The sequence below is a fragment of the Peromyscus leucopus genome, chromosome 5 (assembly GCF_004664715.2).
Source record: "Peromyscus leucopus breed LL Stock chromosome 5, UCI_PerLeu_2.1, whole genome shotgun sequence".
Lineage (NCBI taxonomy): Eukaryota > Metazoa > Chordata > Mammalia > Rodentia > Cricetidae > Peromyscus > Peromyscus leucopus.
The window spans coordinates 138,986,573-139,000,236 of record NC_051067.1 but is presented as its reverse complement, the minus strand read 5'-3'; the positions used below and the strand labels follow the sequence as shown (position 1 = coordinate 139,000,236).

At 33.7% G+C, this 13,664-nt stretch overlaps 1 protein-coding gene across 3 annotated transcripts in view; it reads left to right on the top strand.

The window, feature by feature from the left end:
- Nucleotides 1-13,330, top strand: part of Mybl1 (MYB proto-oncogene like 1) — a 35,629-nt gene extending 22,299 nt beyond the window's left edge. For 2 of the 3 annotated variants that reach the window (XM_028864537.2, XM_028864536.2), the window contains 8 exons: nt 2,167-2,400; nt 3,490-3,858; nt 6,309-6,451; nt 6,884-6,998; nt 8,088-8,204; nt 8,428-8,532; nt 8,971-9,150; nt 10,736-13,330. In XM_028864537.2, coding sequence (XP_028720370.1) covers nt 2,167-2,400; nt 3,490-3,858; nt 6,309-6,451; nt 6,884-6,998; nt 8,088-8,204; nt 8,428-8,532; nt 8,971-9,150; nt 10,736-10,864 — 1,392 coding nt within the window. In that variant the 3' untranslated portion in view covers nt 10,865-13,330. The remainder of the gene's footprint in view (nt 1-2,166; nt 2,401-3,489; nt 3,859-6,308; nt 6,452-6,883; nt 6,999-8,087; nt 8,205-8,427; nt 8,533-8,970; nt 9,151-10,735) is intronic. The other variant, XM_037206410.1, reaches the window with a different exon arrangement.
- The last annotated feature ends 334 nt before the right edge of the window (nt 13,331-13,664 follow it).

Below are 13,664 nucleotides of genomic sequence, written 5' to 3'. Positions count from 1 at the left end.
AAAGAAAAAAGGAAAGTTTTAACTTTAACGTAGTAAACTTATATACAACAACAACAGTTATCAAGTAAGAATTACAGTTACAATATCCAATCCATTTGTATTTGGCAAATTGAGAGAAAATGTTCTCTTTCTTTTATCCTTGTGAGTCTAAAGTTTTATACCTAATTTACCTTTTTATTATAACTAAGGAAAACTTTAAGTCCAATTATTTAGTTTTTAACTCCATCAAAGACTCCAGAAGGGTATAATGTTACCTAATGACAGGGACATCTGGCTGTCTGGACAGTCACCCAGAGTTCTTCTGTAATGTTGGGAGCATACAGTGTTGGCCTACAGGCCTAGTATATATGACAGACATTTTTGAGAAGTAGGGAATTTTGAAAGACTATCCTACCTTACTTGACAAAGTTTGGCAGTCACTTTTTTTTTTTTTGCATCCTGCTGGTCCAGTTTGGACAGTACACTGTCAGCAATTGAGGCAAGGGCAGTTTCTTTGCCCAGTGGCTAGCTTTTGCCATAAAGAAAGCAAACTCCATATGGAGGTTCTTTGATGACTATCATCCTTTTATGAAATAGATTGGTGCTGTCAGGAGCAGATGTGGCTCACTGTCATGAAAAGCCTTAGGTTATTAAACATGTTAAATGTCATATTCTCTAGGTCTTTGAAGTGTTTGAAGACTATCTATCTAAATATATCTCTGTATGACCTTGAAAACATACCTAACCTGACTGTAAGTTTGACTATTATAGATGACTACTAATCTGTGTTTCTTAATTATACCTTACATCTTTTAATGAGCTTCATAAACACAATACCCCAAACAAGAGTTGAAACATACAGACAACAAAAATAACTTTAAATTTATATCAATATACCAAAATCCATACCAATGTATATTTTGGGATTAATAGTTGTTGTTTTGGATTAAAGTAGATTCAATAATCTACCCCTTTTTCCTGTCATTCCTATATCATATCCCCCTTTTTCCTTTAGAAAGAGTTCTTTGAATTTGACTCTTTTGTTTAGCTTTTTTTTCTGGCTATGACCAATGACAACTTGTAACCAACCTTCCTAAACAATAATAAACATTTATAATCCATTGAATAGCCAAAGGCCACCCATACCCCATCTCTTGGGAATGTGGGCATCATTCTCTAGACTACTTCCTGTTGTTGGTGGGTGCTGGTATCTTTGGGGGAACCTTGAGAAAATCAGGATAATCGTTAAGTCTTGGCTGGAGCATTTTGTGAGGCTGGATCATCTCATCTCAGCCAGCAGCCTTGAAGTTGTTTTGAATGCTGGATCACCTGGACCATCTGTTTTTATTGGTATCTGGTCCCCTTGCTCTGAAAATACATAAACTTTTAAAGGGAACATACATATCTGCATTAATACAAGTATAGATTGTGCATTGTATACAAGTCAACCAAAGATGATTTTTTGTTTTATGTTTGAGCAGGTAAAATATACATCACAGTTTTGAGCTGCCATATGGGTGCTGAGAATTAAACCCAGGTCCTCTGGAAGAGCAGCCAGTGATCTTAACCATTGAGCTATCTCTCTAGCCCGGAATTCAGTCTTGAAACCCAGGATGATTATATACTGTATATAGTAGCAAGATAGATGAATTAGGGCAATATTGTAAATAGAACAAATGAAAGTATATTATCAGGCACATGGCATACTTCTTAATATTTAAACTGTCTCTTAAATCAAGACTAACACTTTGTGTGGGTTGTGGGTTAGGGAATGTTCTAGATAAAGAGAACAATAGTATGTAAAACGACTCTCCAGAGTAAAAGAATATCATTCTTAGAGAGTTAAAAGTGCTAAAGCTTGGTATTCTTGAAGGAGGGTTGTGAATGGAATTGTGGAATGAAGTTTGAAAAGAAAATGAGGTCAGGTTTTAGGTCTTTGTTATATGTAAGTGCTAATTTTATTGACAGTGATTTTATAGTTAAAATTTATTTAGCAAAAGGAAATCTAGTCAAGGAATGAGATTGTGGAAACAAATTGTATACTAATATTGAAGAAAAGCTGTATTGGGAACTATATCTTTTTAGCTAAAATGAGATAAAGTATGTTATTGAAATTTTTATTTAAAATTAAATTCATACCTATATTGAGAATTGCAAATAATATTCAAATTTCTTTTGTACCTTTAGCAACCTGGAAGCTTTTCTAGCTGGTCTGGCAGTTTCCTCATGGATGACAGCATGTCTAACACACTGAATAACCTTGAGGAGCACACTACTGAGTTTTATAGCATGGATGAAAATCAGACCGTTTCTGCTCAGCAGAATTCACCCACAAAGTTTCTAGCTGTAGAAGCAAATGCTGTACTGTCTTCTCTACAGACCATCCCAGAATTTGCAGAGACTCTAGAACTTATTGAATCTGTAAGTTTGAAATTATGAAATAATCACGTTTAGAAGCTTAGTTTAATACTTAACATTTAATACTTAAAATACCAATTTAAATATTAAGCATTGCATCTCTTGTAGAGGTTTCTAGAAAAAAAATTAAAGGTTTAAGTCCTCTTCAAGTATGTATGTTAAAAAGATGTTTTAGAAATAAAAAATTAATTATTTATTAGGTGAATTACTTAAGTACATTAGAATGTTGGAAACTAGAGAAACTATAAAGAGGAAAATTTAAATCTATATATTTAGACTTGATCATTTCATGTAATGTTATATTTTTGTCTTCTACTTATATTATGAGCTTGTCTTTGGTTTCTTAACATATATATAATTTTTGAACAAGGTCTCACTGTATATCCTTGGCTGACCTGGAACTCCATATGTAGACCAGGTTGGCCTTGAACTTGCAGAGATCTTTCTGCCTCTTGTCTCCTGAATGCTGGGATTAAAGGCGTGTGTCACCATGCCTGGATCTTAAGTATATTTTTTAAACTTGAATTTGAGGCTTTATAGTTTTCCATCATATGACTATAAGACAGTTTATTTACTGAATGCATTGCTGTTACTGTGCATTTAGAGGGCCTCTCGATTTTTAGTATCACCAATAAAAAGTAGTATTTATAGAAGGCTTTGTTGTCAAATCATGACAATTATATACTTGACTATATTGAATTTCTAAATCAAAGTATGTTTTCCATAGAAATTACCAAATGGTTATGTAGAATTTCATAGTATTTTCCTGTTTAATAGGATGATTTTATGATGAATTAATTCTTTTTAATAATAGCCTAAAATAATCTTTTCTTTTTATGTAAAATATTCTGACAGAAAATTTCAGCTACTGCATTAGATGAACTATTATCTTGGAATATACCAAATTGGTATTATAAAAAATTGTAATATTTTCTTCTAAGGTGGTCCCACTTAATTAAACAAAGATGTTTAGACAAAGTTTGTTTTTACTGGTAAAAATAAGTAAATAACTTGTTAGAAATTATCATTCTGTGTTCAGATCATATTTAGCTAGGTTACAGCTTAACGAGTTAAGAATTCAATTTTTTGTAGGATCCTGTAGCATGGAGTGATGTTACCAGTTTTGATCTTTCTGATGCTGCTGCTTCTCCTGTCAAGTCTACTCCAGTTAAACTAATGCGGATTCAACATAATGAAGGAGCCATGGAATGTCAATTTAATGTCAGCCTTGTACTTGAAGGGAAAAAGAACAGTTGTAATGGTGGAGACAGTGAAACTATTCCTCTGACGTCCCCAAATGTGGTCAAGTTTAGCACTCCACCCACCATCCTCAGAAAGAAGAGAAGAACACGAGTGGGTCAGTCTCTAGGCAGTGAGCTCGGGGATGGCTCGTTCAATGAAGGCAGTACCACAGCATTAAAACACACACCAGTGAAAACACTACCATTTTCTCCTTCACAGGTACTAACGTTTCTATGTTCGTAAATGTAGACAAGATGAATTGAATGGACCTTTAGTGTCTTTAATAGCAGTTGGTGGCTCTTTTTTTTTTCTTTTTTGGATTTTTTTTGAGACAAGGTTTCTCTGTGTAGCTTTGGTGCCTGTCCTGGAACTTGCTCTGTAGCCCAGCTGACCTCGAACTAACAGAGATCTGCCTGCTTCTGCCTCACGAGTGCTGGGATTAAAGGCGTGTGCCACCACTGCCTGGCAGTTGGTGGCTTTGTTAATACAAATACAGATATATTTAAATGTACACATGAGAATGGTGAACTCAGAAAGTGCCTCACAAAGGGTAGTATCTTCATTGTAGCACCCTAGAATTTCAGGAGCTAAAAGGGAAGTTTTCTTTGTTATATAGTCCTATTTCTTTATAAGACTCTTCAGGAAACTGGCCCCTAAAAGTAAAATGATGTATTTACCCAATGGTATCTAATGCAGAGCTGAGACTAAGATCCAGTATGACTCTTTGATCCTTGACTGTTCAGCATATAAACAGACCTTATCCACATATAGCAATTTACATTTTTATTTACATGTTAAGTCTTCCTTTTTGATATTCTTTTTTTTTTTTTTTTTTTTTTTTTGGTTTTGGTTTTTTGAGACAGGGTTTCTCTGTAGTTTTGTGAGCCTTTCCTGGAATTCACTCGGTAGCCCAGCTGGCCTCAAACTCACAGAGATCCACCTGCTTCTGCCTCCCGAGTGCTGGAATTAATGGTGTGTGCCACCATTGCCCGGCTCCTTTTTAACATTCTTTGGAAGAAATCTAGACAACAATTTATTCTAGGAATCTCATGTTTGGATATTGGAGACTACCTGCTTAACTTTTTAGTAATGTTCCTAGCAGCAGATGTATACATTAGGATTATTTTTTATTAATATAAAAAATTTTTGTTATATTCCAGGCTTATGTCACTTTTATTACAGCATATCAGTTAATTTTTCTAAAGACATTGGAAGCCAAAGGGAATACAGTTTTGAAGTTCAGCAGCTGCTATTTGCTGAAAGTGTTTTGATTATCTTAATTTTTTTTTCTGTTGCTGTGATAAAATATCCTAACAAAAGCAACTTAAGGAAGGAAGGGTGGAATATATTTTAGCTGAAATTCAAGATGACAGTACAGAGGAGTCACAGGGGTAGGAATTGAGAGAGCTGGTTGCATTAACATCCACAGCTGGAAGAGAGCTGTGAGTGTATGTTGCTGCTGCTTAGCTCAGTTTCTGCTACCCAGAGAATGGCCTCTTCACTTTTAGACTGTGTTTTCCCACCTCGTTTAACCCACTTAAGTTAATTCCCTCACAAGCATTCAGAGGCCATTTCCCAGGTGAATCTAGATTTTGTCAAGTTGACAGCACTAATCATCACACATGTGAAAAAGTTTTATGAGAGAAGTAGGGAGCTTAATGGTCAAATAAATATGGAGAATGCTGGAGTATTGTTGGAGGTGTGTTTTAAATTGAGAAGATGAGTAGGATATGGTAATACACAGCTACTGTGATCTGAAAATGTTTGAGGTATTATAATTTACATGTACTACATCGTGAATAGTATATTCTCCTTCTAGCTCTCTATTCCAAGGAAGATGAGGTTTTCCATTTCCAGAGCTTTTTACTGAAGTAAATTCTATACAAGTAGAAGGTGCTTATATCCCATGCCATTTGGATTTTATCCTTTGAAAGAGTTTGATGATTCAAGTATTAGGAGACAGGAGTGATAGAGATAGAGTAGATTTTCATATTACCACTTCTAGTCTGCTATCGACAAAAGTAATTAGGATTTCATAATAGTATATAAGTATATAACTGAGTTAAATCTCAGTTAGTACGCTGTGTAATTTAGAAAGTGTTTTGTCTGCTTAAAGTATCTATGCTGTCTTCTAAGCAGGTAGATTTGTCCCTTCCCAAGGCTTGTTCTTCCTGAGTAGTTGGAACTGCAGGTGCACACACCATGCCCACTCTATTATTCTAGTCTGAGTTCAGGATATTCTCAAAGAAAAGTACACTTAACATTATTTATGAGTAACAGCTCACAGTTAACTTTCTCAGTTATACTCTTGTACAAAACTGGGAGATTTATTGCAACAACTATGTATGGTTTCTGTAGGTCTACATTTGATAGAATACTGTTTTGTTTTAATTTTTTGTGCTGTTATAAAAACCTGACCATTTTTAAGACAACTGTTTCTTAAATGTTCTTTATATGCTAACCTGTTCAAAGTGGTTAAGGTGCTGGGAGGCAGCAGTGAACAAAACAGAAACGTGCTGCCTTTATGGAGCTTAATTTCCATGAAGTAGAAAGTATATGTAATATTATTGAAAATCTCTTCCTAAAACAATAGAGAAGTCTTGTCAGTTTGATATTTATATAGGAATTTTGATGTTCTAAAAACTGTCTGAATTCTCTTCCTCTTTTAGTTTTTTAACACATGTCCTGGAAATGAACAACTTAATATAGAAAACCCTTCGTTTACATCAACTCCAATTTGTGGGCAAAAAGTTCTCATCACAACTCCTCTTCAGAAGGAAGCAACTCCCAAAGACCAAAAGGAAAATGTAGGGTAAGTCTGTATTGAATAATTATGTTAGGGAAAGCAGGAAGCTTAATGTCAAGGGTATGTTAGCATTTTATTCAAATGAATGGCATATCACATAATCTCTATGTCTGTAGGACTTAGAAGTTTGTTGTTACTGTTTTTAAAGTCACAGTTTTCTGTTTTGTTCCTGTAGAATACTGAAAACTGGCTAAATGTAGCATATAATTTTTATTTCAAGCAAAATATTCTTAATACTTTTTCTAAGTCATTTTTTCATTTTAAAAGTTATTAGAGTATGAATTACTTTAGGCAACTGTATTTTAAATATCTCTGTAATGCTTTAAAAAACATATGTCTATATAAAAATGTAGTTTATGATTTTGTATGGCTTTGCCTTCCTTAACATATATGAACTCATATCATGACAATAATACAAATATCTGAATGATTGACTAGGTTTAGAACACCTACTATTAGAAGATCTATATTGGGTACCACACCAAGAACTCCTACTCCATTTAAGAATGCACTTGCTGCTCAGGAAAAGAAATACGGACCTCTTAAAATTGTGGTATGAATACTCTTTATTCTCAAGCACTTTCCTAGTTTTAATTAAAGAGAAACTGGTTTTTACCATCTTGAATTTTTTAGCATTTAAAAGTGTTCATTGAAACTGAAACAAAATTTTATCTCTTAATTTATGAATGTAAATTTGTGTTAATCTTCCTTGGCCTGTAAATAACCCTTTGTCTGGCTCATTTTAAATTTGTATGTCCTCATGTTAAGTAGAAGAAAACAGTTGTTAGTGGCATGCTTTTTTTTATTAATGTTAAAACATGTATTTAGTAGTTTCACTGAAGCAGAATTAATATTTTGATATAGCTACTCACTTAATGCTGCTTAGCAAACTAATGGGTCAGAGAACCTTTTTGAAATTCAATTTTCTATGTACAAGTTATTAAGTACACCCCAGGTTTTTATTGTGAAGCTAAAAGAGACAATACAAATAAAGGATCTTGTCTCTAGTTTCAATATAGTGAGTTGTTCCTGCTATTATTTTTGTAGCTGTGGTAGCAATAGTTCATGAATTAATACACCTGTGAAATGTTTTAGTTATTTGTCGTCTCATGAATATTGTTATCTTTAAAATACCTCAGAAAACCCCAGAGCATTCTAGATGCATGCAGATATTTTATAAGTTTATTAGAAAGAAAAATGTGACTTAAATTTGCTTTCTTCAATGGTGATTTAAATTTTGACCTATATTTAGTAATCTTAGGGGATGGGTTCATTAAAATTAATTAATTAATATTTATTAATATTTTAAGTAATTTTGCTATAAACTGATTAGTTAATTTATATATCTATATCAAGTAGGAGATAATTTTGTTAATATTAGAAAAGTATAAAAGACAGTTTAGAAATAACAAATACCAACCATTTATTATTATCGTGGGTATGCACATGGCGTGATGTTCTTGAGGAGGTTAGAGGACAGCTTTTGGGAATTAATTCTCTCCTTCCACCATGGGCTCTAGGGATGGAACTTGAGTTGTCAGGCTTGTTTTCTTCCCAGGCCAAAAGACAGGGTTTAATATACAAAAAGAAAAAAAGGAATTTCTGGCAATTGCCTTTTAAAACCTTTTAAAAAATAATTTAGTCCCAGCCACTTGCTTTCTTGGAAGAAGACATTCGAGAAGTTTTAAAAGAAGAAACTGGAACAGACATATTCCTCAAAGAAGAAGATGAACCTGCTTACAAAAGCTGCAAGCAAGAGGTAATCTTGAGTATTGTGTATATATTTATTTCCATAGTGAGAGGAGAGTCTTTATGTAGCTTCGGCTGCCCTCAAACTTGCAAATCTCCTTCCTGCACTTTCTGAGAGCTGTGATTGTGGGTGTGCTTTTCCATGTCAGCTCTTCCAGTCTTACTGTTAATGAAAGTCTTTATCATGTCCAAGAGACTGGCTATAACGTTACCTTGTAAATTATTTTTCTCAGCATTCTTCATCTGTGAAGAAAGTCAGAAAGTCACTAGCCTTAGACAGCTGGGATAAAGAAGAACCGGGCACTCAGCTACTGACTGAAGACATTTCAGACATGCAGGTTTGTGAAGAAGTCATACATGTTTTTAAAGGGCTGTCTTAAGTCACGGTGGTTCTCATTTTGTATTCATTGCTTGGCCAGATCATTTAAAGGAGAATTATAGGAAATTTAGGATTGTTTTGCCTAATTCAGAGGGAGTTTGTTATCTGTGACGAATATATTATTTTTTAAACTTGTTTTATTTTGAGAGAAGTTAGTCTTTTGTATGATGTCAAAGAACGTTGATTCACAAAGCTTTAAATTTTAATTACCAAAATATTACTATAGCAAAGAAATTTATTTTGTGTAATTACCAAGATATTACTATAGCACTAGCTATTTCAGTAGAGCCAAATGCTTCCTAAGAGGAAAGTTAACAGGGCTTCCAGTACCACTTACCCAGTAGTCTCTTGTCTCTACTTTTGAATTAGTTATTTTCCTCTTTCTTTTTTCTCTTAGTCAGAAAATATACTTACAACATCTTTATTAATGATACCATTATTGGAAATACATGACAATAGGTGCAACTTGACTCCTGAAAAACAAGATATAAATTCAGCCAACAAAACATATACACTTACTAAAAAGAAACCAAACCCTAACACTTCTAAAGTTGTCAAATTGGAAAAGAATCTTCAGGTATGGATTTATAAGTTTCTTTAGTGATTTTTGTTGTTGTTTAGTTAGTGATCACTTTAAACTTACTGATCATAAGTTAATAGTTTTTCTTTTAAAGTTTAAATTGGTAAGTATAATAAAAAAATTATTATTTTGTCACTGAAAGCAGGTTTGGTTTGAGAGAGACTCATTCATCAGTGCACATACCATCTATACAATTGAAGTCGTAGCCAAAGATTTTTAGGGTTTTGTTGTTTTGAGACAGTATCTCACCTCATTTTGTAGCTGACCTTGAAATCATAGTCCTGCAGCTTCCACTTCCTAAATCCTGGGATACAGACTTGTGCCATCATGCCCAGCCCTTTCATGATTCCTTAATCTGTATGTGCATATATTTAAATCTGCTTCTGGCACTTCTTCACCAGTAAAATAAAAATGAATAGCCACATTTGTTGTCCTGAAATGGTAAGAGGTTGGAAGCATTTTCAGCATGATTTTATTGATATAATAGCTCCCAATAAACTCTGTGGATCAGAAGCTATCAAACAAATAATTTTCCCCTATTCCTCTGTGTCCAGTAAGTAGATGCAAATGAAGGCTGGTGAAATTCTTCGCTTGGTATCGTAGGAGTTTGCCCAAAAAATATGAATTGTTGGAGAGGAAGATTTCTTCTTCCTGCTACACTGACTGCAGAATAGTTTCCCTGACATTCAAGCATTCCTTGAAAATATGTCTGGCAATCAGATATAGCTACCTGTCTGTCTTGAGCCATGGCTTTCAGAGAGTGACATAATGCATTCCCTTAATTGATGTAAAATGCTTTGCATTCCCAGTGTTTAATTAACATAGAGCTTCTTAGGAGCGTTCATTATGTAGTAACTCTTATATATAGTATAGAAATCTTTATCCTTTGATAGGGAAGAAAGCAAAGAGGGTGTGCCTGTGGTTTACTTTTTGGTATTACCTCTTCCTTCTAAGTCTTTTCTTTTTTCTTGGTACTGGGGACCATACCCAAGCCTCCCACATGCTAGATAAATACTCTAACAATGAGCTACATCTCCAGCTTCTCTCTTTAGAACGGTTGCAAAATTTGGGTACAAAAGCAGTTAATATTTCTTGTCCTTTTATGATTCATTTGATTTGTGGGGAGTTGTTGGGAGCAAAACTATTATACTGTCACCATAGGCAGTGAACAATATACACAATTATAATAATTACACAAAATTGATCATATATATTTTAGTATGTGTTAAAAAATATAGCATCTCATTTTAAAAGATACGATATTGTTATTAAAACATTTTATAGCAATTACTTATAAAACTCCTAGTCAAAATAATTGATTTTTAAAAGTCTAGTTATGTGGATTGGCAATATGGCTCAGTGGATAAAGGTGCTTACTACCAATCCTTATGATCTAAGTTTGGTTCTGTGGTCCACGTGGTAGAAATTTGTCCTTTGACTTCTACGTACATTGTGTAGCATGTTACACACACGCATGCATGCACACACACATACACATCAGCATGAACACACTCTAATTATGAAGTGGTTTGGGTAGTTAACTTTACTAACTTTTACATCACTATTGATATTTCCTTCACAGTCAAATTGTGAATGGGAAACGGTGGTCTATGGGAAGACAGAAGACCAGCTCATCATGACTGAACAAGCGAGAAGATACCTGAGTACTTACACAGCTGCCAGCAGCACGTCAAGAGCTCTCATACTCTGATTGTTACGAAAGCTGATAAAACGGCCTGCCGCCTCACTGTACTTTATGCCAAATTAGGTTGCAATGAAATTTGTCTCAATTAATTCTTTGAAAGGTTTTAATACATTCTTAAAATAGTTTGCATTTTTTTTCTATATTGGACAGGCAAAAACGCCACTTAAAGTAAGGGGTAGGCAAATTCATTACTTAATTTTTAAAAATTGAGAGTTTTAAAATTTGTTTTTAAAGAACAAAATGGGAAAATAAGGATGTTCATAGATATTCCAAAGTAAATTTTCAGATAATTTCTTTATCGGATATATGTCGCTACTTTCTCAAGGCTGTATGTAGTCTGTTATAAACAAGTTCTGTGTGATCTCTGAAAGTCTCTATTTAGGAAGCACAGGGGCTTTATGAAGTACTTCTGCATGTGTGCTGATTTATTTAGATTACCATTTATAAAGAAACACAGTGAGAAAGAGTCTCAAGGAAGCTAGAAAGTTGCACTACTAATTTTTGGTATTTTTCAGAAACAATGAAATTAACTACAGTGTTAAGCATATTTATTTGAGCATATACTATAAAAGCATTGAGAGCGGGCGTTTTCTTACTAGTAAAGAGTCAGTATTTCTTCATAAGTCTCAGAAGAGCTGAGAACGCTGTTGAATGTATTGTACAGTGTGTAGGAGCAGGAAAACTGTAAATTAGAAAGATGTCTGTTTTTATAATTTATTTTCATTTTTAAAGCTTAAATGTAGATAATTATATATATACAGGGTGTCTAGAAGCCATTGTTGTTTCTTGTCATTACAGCTAACCTAGTAAAGAGTAACTTTGACTTTCAAGTATGAAATAGTTAAGTTATAGCTGCAAAGAATACAATATCTATACTGTATGTCACATCTACCTAAATATTGCACTATATCCTTTAAATCATGTTGGTTATAAAGTAGTTCTAAAATGTACTAAATAATAATTTAATATTTTCTTTTTAAATTATATTGGAGGTCATATAAATTAATCTGGTGATTTGTGTATGTGTTTGAAATTTTCATTTTGTTTAAAAAACAATATGGTACCTTACTCCCTAAAACAGTCTGCACTTAGAAAGTTTATTGTATTTACTCAATGTTTCAGAATTAGAAAATATTATCTTTTATTTATACAAATATTTTGTCCTTTTATAAATGTTTTGTGTTTCCAGGTTACAACAGTTGCTTCAGTTGCCTGTTTAGGTGTTTGCACTTATTTTATTTCTTTTTGAAAGAATGTCTTTGCTTATGTGGTAGAGATTTTATGTAATTTTTGAGACATATAATGGTGTGCTGTCAACCTAAACACTGACAGGCAAATAGAATTGTACACTGTAGTTTGAATTATTTATAATTGACACACTCTCTCCCTCTCCACTCCTGAAGTATGCTGCTATAGAAAGTAGCAGAATCGGCTTGCTGCTATGAGAGATGGAAAGAGCGACCACCACTTGCACTGTGTGAAAAGATAAGCAAATGATGGCAAGTTCTCAAGTTAACTTCATGGATTCAACTATTACTAAGCAGATTCTTACAAAGACCAAAACACTACTGTGCCTCAAAACCAAACCAAACCAAACCAAACAGCTTAAGATTTTAAAAATCTACTTATCTGTTAATAGAAATGGGACTACTGAATATTTTAATGCCTAGTTCTTCAACAGTAGACCCAAAAGGGTTTTAAGCTTTAAATCCAATTGCTAGTTTTTGCATACTATATGTTAGTGAGAAGTAAAGAATATGTGTGGTGGTACTAAGATTATGCCTTCTTGATAACAAATAGGTAAAACAATTTGAATCTTCTTAGCATGTTAAATATGTTGATTTTTTTCTAATTAATGAACTTCTCACAGAAATGTTGCTTTGTAAAACCAATGATTGTGGAAAAAATCATATCATTTCAGTTACTTTGGGGTAATAATAGCACATAATTCCTTTTAAAAATGTAGCCTTTAGCTGCATTGGATACAATAGTCTCCAGTTGCCAAAGTAAAATATCTCAAACACGCTACATATTTTAAAACATAATTTTTCTTGAGCATTAAGTTAACACAAATGTTGATATATTGTATATAATCCTGGGCTTATGGAACGTAGTACATATTTGGGTTGGTGTTGGTTGAATCCTCAAGTTAACTGCTTTGTTGCTTTTTTTTTTTTTTTTGCAAGATTTATAATCATAAATATGTCAGGCATCTTGTCATCTTTTTTACTGTTCATTTGAATTCTTCAGTTTTCTGAAGATGCCAGGCATACAGGTAGCAGCCATACATGCATGGAAACTGACTACACACATATGATACTGCATTTTGTTGTAAGGTTTTCACATTAGTACAGCAGTTACACTGTCCAAATTGAGTTATTTGAATATGAGAAAACTTTGCTTTGTAAGAGAATCTTGCAGACAATGTTGAAATCTATTAACATCCAAATAAAGCATCTGTGTACAAGCTGACTTGGCCTTGCTCATTTCACTTTGGTTCTGTGTGATGGATTTGTTTGAACCCTTAAGACCTGAGTCAAACATTGAGTTCTTACCCTCTGTACTCTTAGAAGTCCCTTTGCAGGTGATTTCCTCTATTAACAAATGGGGCCTGTCCACCAAGTTTCATTCAGAAACATTTCAACTTCCTTTTAAATACTTCCAGGAGCTTAGTTAGCCCAGTGCTTGGCTGTGGGTGGTTCTCGGCATCTGTTTCCATCAGTTACTGGATGTAGGTTCTATGATGACAATTAGGGTAGTCACTAATCTGATTACAGAGGAAGGCCAGTTCAAGTATCCTCTCCAC